Genomic DNA, 4,952 nt, shown 5'->3' on the forward strand with positions numbered 1-4,952 from the left:
ACGGGTCAGCAGTAAGTCCGTTAAACCAGCAGACTGATCATTGCAAGCTCCAGCCCTATGGTTCAAAGCCCTGTCAGTAATACGCACCCAACTGTTGCCAGCAGTGTTCCCATACTACCTTTCTTTAAGAAAATAAACGTCAGGCTGGGCTTCGTAATGGGACCCATTACCACTTGGTTAAAAAAGACTGAGAATATATGAGAATATGAAAGCCTAACATTTGCTCCCACTGGTGAGAAATGCTGTGTGTTTTTCACGTGCACTTAGGTTACCTGAGTTTGCTCTTGGAAAAAGTGACCTGGATGATTCTGGCAAACATAAATTGTCCAGCTCAACATATTTTACCTCACAGAATTGCACACCTTAATTTCCCCCCCTGAGCTTTAATATCGACCTCTCCCAAGTTCTGCTGTGTTTATCACTACAAACCTAGAAGTTTTAGCCTGCTGGTTGGAACTCAGAGAAAAGCCATGCTTAAGCATTCTCTGCACATTTTGCTGTTTGGGTCTTTTGTGGTGAGTATGCAAAGTACCTGAACTTTTATTTGCTTGTCTCTCTCTCCATTTCTCCAATGCCCGGGGGCTGGTTTGCTGTATTAGGAGCAGGAACGTTATCTCTGCAGTGTTGAGAAGGAGCTGATTGCCGCGCTTATTGGTGGCATGGAGCACGTTTGCTGAGTGTAATAGGCGTCATGGTAACCTGATCAGCACAATAATTGTCTTGGCAACCTGAGGAAATTAAGGGGACAGCATTGAAATGCTTTTGTTGGCCCAATGCTTCCATCTTTGACTTGTGGTGCTACCATTTGATCAAATGGCCTTATTATTAGCTTTGTCTGGAAAAAGTTTAGCAACAAAAGCATTCTGCGCTCTAGATTTCTTTGTTCTTTTGACATTCTGCCATGCACAGTTGCTACATCAGGCAGCTAAGCACTAAGGATATTTTCTGCTGTAGTTCAGATTTTAAAGTGCCATGTCAACATTCTCACATTTCCAAGCCGCACATTTTTGTTAAATGTTAAGGTTTTTTCTCCAGAAAAAACTAAATGGGTGAAATATGATTAAATTTTTAAACCAGTCTTATTGATGCTTCCAAGGTGAAGTCATTATTGCTATTTCACCACAGCCTCAACTATGCCATCCAGTTAACATTACCTTGTATCGTGACATTTAATTTAAGAACATTTTGAGGAAAAAAAGAGAAACAGACAAACTATATTTAGTTTATCAATACATCAGAAGATTTGAGATTTCTATTTTTAAATAAATTGTTCTTTTGAATTTGCTATTCATCAGAGTCCTGGAAAAAAAAAAACGGAAATATTAAGAGGCACAAATATTTTCAATATTTGAAAATTTGTATATGCATATTTATGCATGTACTGCACAGATTCAGTATTTATGATTGTGAATAGGTTATATTGTAACAACTTTACAAGAAGAACTGAGCCCTCAGTAATATGAAATACTCAACATTCCTTTCATTAATTCAGATAGATTTTTCTTTTTCTTTTTTCTCAGGTTGTTATGGTGTCGATGGTGAAAGTGACTCTATCATGAGCTCAGCCTCGGAGAACTCGACAGAACCGTGGTTCTGTGACGCGTGCAAGAATGGCGTCACACCCAGCTGTGAACTCTGTCCCAGTCAGGACGGCATCTTCAAAGAAACTGATGCGGGGAGGTGAGTTTTAACCGATGCTTGGTCTGATATTACGTTTTATCATCATTAGCACACTCATTAAAGGCACAGCCATCCCCGTCACACCTTTTCATGTTTGAGTTACTCCTTTAATTGTTGTATATCCGTTTAAGGTTTTATGCCACCCTCTGAGCTAAGATGCTGGAAAAATGCTAAATAAGTGAAAAACTTGAAGAGGCACAGGTATGTGCAGGATGAGTGAAGGAGAGAAAAAGTGGTGGATTTGGCTAGGAGGGAGGGATGGGGCTGAGAGAGAGGGAGAGGAAGAGGAAGAGACAGTCGTCTGAAGCGTGAAGACTCAAGCCACGTTATCACTGATAGTGCTCCTCAGGCCGCCTGCACCCAAATTTGCTACTTCACTAGAGCATGAAAAACACAGCAAATTAAAGTGTAGAGCGTGCGCTCACCAAAGATGGATATCTTTATATTGGACTTCGAATTCTCCTTCCTAAAGTCTGCATTTGAAATTCTGTCACTCCAAATGGTCAATTTAGAGTACATTTAAACCTGTAAATGAGTATTTCTTCTTCTGAATGGCTTAAGGGTTATAGCAATTATTCAAGGAAGAGTGAATAGTAGTCCATTAACTAGATGCTGCTTTGTTCTGCTAACGGTGGACCTCTGAATGAATGTAATTACAATCATATGATTTATTCAGCACATAATGTGAATAAGGAACTGTCCGTATACTATGATAACTATTATGTAAAAATAGATGCTCAACTTTGCTTTGTTCTGCTGAAGGTGGGTGCACGTGGTGTGTGCCCTTTATGTTCCAGGGGTCGCATTTGGAGATATTGACAAGCTGCGGCCTGTAACACTCACAGAGATGAACTACTCAAAGTATGGAGCAAAGGCAAGTATCAAAAGTTACTAATGACATACAGCTAAAAAAAAAAACATTACCTCAATAACAGGTTATTAATAGTGGTAAGCCGATGTGATAATCGGTATTTGAACACTATAATCAGCCAATACCATAGATCTTCAACCCTGCTCCTGGAGGACACACTTTCCTGCAGAGTTCAGCTCCAATCCTAATTAAACACACCTGAACCAGCTAATCAAGGTCTTCAGGATCACTTGAAAAGTCAGAGGCCAGGTGTGCTGAAGCAGGTTGGAAATAAACTTTGCTGGACAGTGGGTCCCCAGGAGCAGGGTTGAAGACCTATACTGATCCAGTTACCAACATTTATGTAATTTTTTCTTCTGCAGCAAAATACACCATACTGTGAAATTCTGAATGAAACATACATAACATTTTGCACTCTCACCATGACTGCATTTATTTAAATAGAAATACAGTAAAAACAGAACTTTTAAGCTGTAGTAATATTTTGAAATTTTGCAACTTACAATTATATTTTAATGGTAATGTGATTGGTAATGTGATGGTAAGCAGTCTTCAGTGTCACTGTCACATGATCTTTCAGAAATCATTCTAATATGCTTATTTGGTGCTCAAGAAACATTCTAAAACATTTTCTCAAGAATCATTTAACAAACGTTGTTAAAAACAGTTATATATCTGTGGAAACCCAATAGTTGTTTTTTGAATTTTTTTTAATGAAAGTTCAAAAGAACAGCATTTATTTGAAATGTAAATGTTTTGTAACATTATAAATAGGTTCACTTGACACTTTTGATCAATTTAATCTATCCTTGCTGAATAAAAGTATTAATTTATTAAAAAACAAAAAACTTCACTGGTAGTGTATATGTATGGTAGTGTATATGTTTCACTGGTATAATATATGTACAAATGTATATTAATAAGACAGAAATTAACTGTTTTTAGTTTGTCAGATTATCACAGATGTACGAATATCAATTGAAAATGATCAATACAATCACTGATTAATTGGTGCATCATAGATATTATTCAAACAAATTTAAATTGCTGGAAAACCCATTTTCTTTTTTTCGTTTTCTTTTTTTTTTTGACACTTTATTTAAAAAAAGAAAAGACATTTCTGATAAAAGATGGGAAGTGCTGACTTCCTTCTTTGAGCAAAGGGCATCTTTCACTTCCCTCCCAAGAATTTCTGTCGACTGTAGACATTTTGACATTTACTCTATCTGACATTATTTTATGTGTCAGTAAGTCAGAAGAGGTTCCTTTTACTGGGAAGCAAATTACTTTAGAAGCACTTGAAAGTCTTTCTTTAATGGTTTGTGCTGTACATGTGAAAAGAAATTACTCCTAGAGAAAGGCTATTATTATTTTAATTTTGAACTCCAGTAATTGGAGAAAGTCAAATGGGCTTTTAGAGGCTCGTTGTCCACCTTATCTTAAATATAGAACTATACAGTAAATGAATGTGGGATTATTATAATGGTGTTTAAAGATATTTTTTCCATATCCAAGCTGTGTTACACAATCAGCTTTCAGTTTACCTTTCTTTCTTGACTGCAAAAATAGAAATAATCCCAAGTGATTAGTAGGAAAGTAATAATATTTGAAGTCAGCAAATGCTAGAAAGTTTTCCCTGTCATGTTTTTCTTAGTACGTTATAGTTTTCTGTCATTTGCTGTTGTCACAATAGCCTGTTAATGGTTTACAGGAGTGCAGTTTGTGTGAGGATGCACGCTTTGCTCGCACAGGCGTTTGCATCAGCTGTGATGCCGGAATGTGCCGCTCATTCTTCCACGTTACGTGTGCACAACGAGAAGGGCTGCTGTCTGAAGCTGCTGCGGAAGAAGTAAGTGTGTGGTCATCCTCTTTGATCTGCATTATTTGATGTTTTTCTCCAACTTCCCCACAGTTGCATTGCTGTGAGCCAGCTTTGTAACGTTTAGTGGCATGCTTTTAACATTCCAGCTCTCATCCACCGCTTTTAAGGATTTTTTCCTCAATAAAAAAAAAAATACATATATGTGTATATATATATATGTGACCCTGGACCACAAAACCAGTCTTAAGTCGCTGGGGTATATTTGTAGAACTAGCCAAAAATACATTGTATGGATCAAAATTATTGATTTTTCTTTTATGCCAAAAATCATTAGGATATTAAGAAAAGATCATGTTCCATGAAGATATTTTTTTAAATTTCCTACTGTAAATATATCAAAACTTAATTTTTGATTCGTTATATGCATTGCTAAGAACTTAAAATCATTAGGATATTAAGTAAAGATCATGTTCCATGAAGACATTTTTTAAATTTCCTACTGTAAATATATCAAAACTTAATTTTTGATTCGTTATATGCATTGCTAAGAACTTTATTTGGACAACTTTAAAGGCGATT

At 36.5% G+C, this 4,952-nt stretch overlaps 1 protein-coding gene across 4 annotated transcripts in view; it reads left to right on the forward strand.

Moving 5' to 3' along the window:
* LOC107698992 (PHD finger protein 14-like) overlaps positions 1-4,952 on the forward strand; it is a 97,962-nt gene that overhangs the window by 30,405 nt on the left and 62,605 nt on the right. For all 4 annotated transcript variants that reach the window (XM_016500126.1, XM_016500127.1, XM_016500130.1 and 1 more), the window contains 3 exons: positions 1,521-1,680; positions 2,443-2,554; positions 4,263-4,400. In XM_016500126.1, the coding sequence (XP_016355612.1) occupies positions 1,521-1,680; positions 2,443-2,554; positions 4,263-4,400 (410 nt within the window). The remainder of the gene's footprint in view (positions 1-1,520; positions 1,681-2,442; positions 2,555-4,262; positions 4,401-4,952) is intronic.

The sequence above is a fragment of the Sinocyclocheilus anshuiensis genome, unplaced genomic scaffold, assembly GCF_001515605.1.
Source record: "Sinocyclocheilus anshuiensis isolate Anshui unplaced genomic scaffold, SAMN03320099.WGS_v1.1 scaffold74, whole genome shotgun sequence".
Lineage (NCBI taxonomy): Eukaryota > Metazoa > Chordata > Actinopteri > Cypriniformes > Cyprinidae > Sinocyclocheilus > Sinocyclocheilus anshuiensis.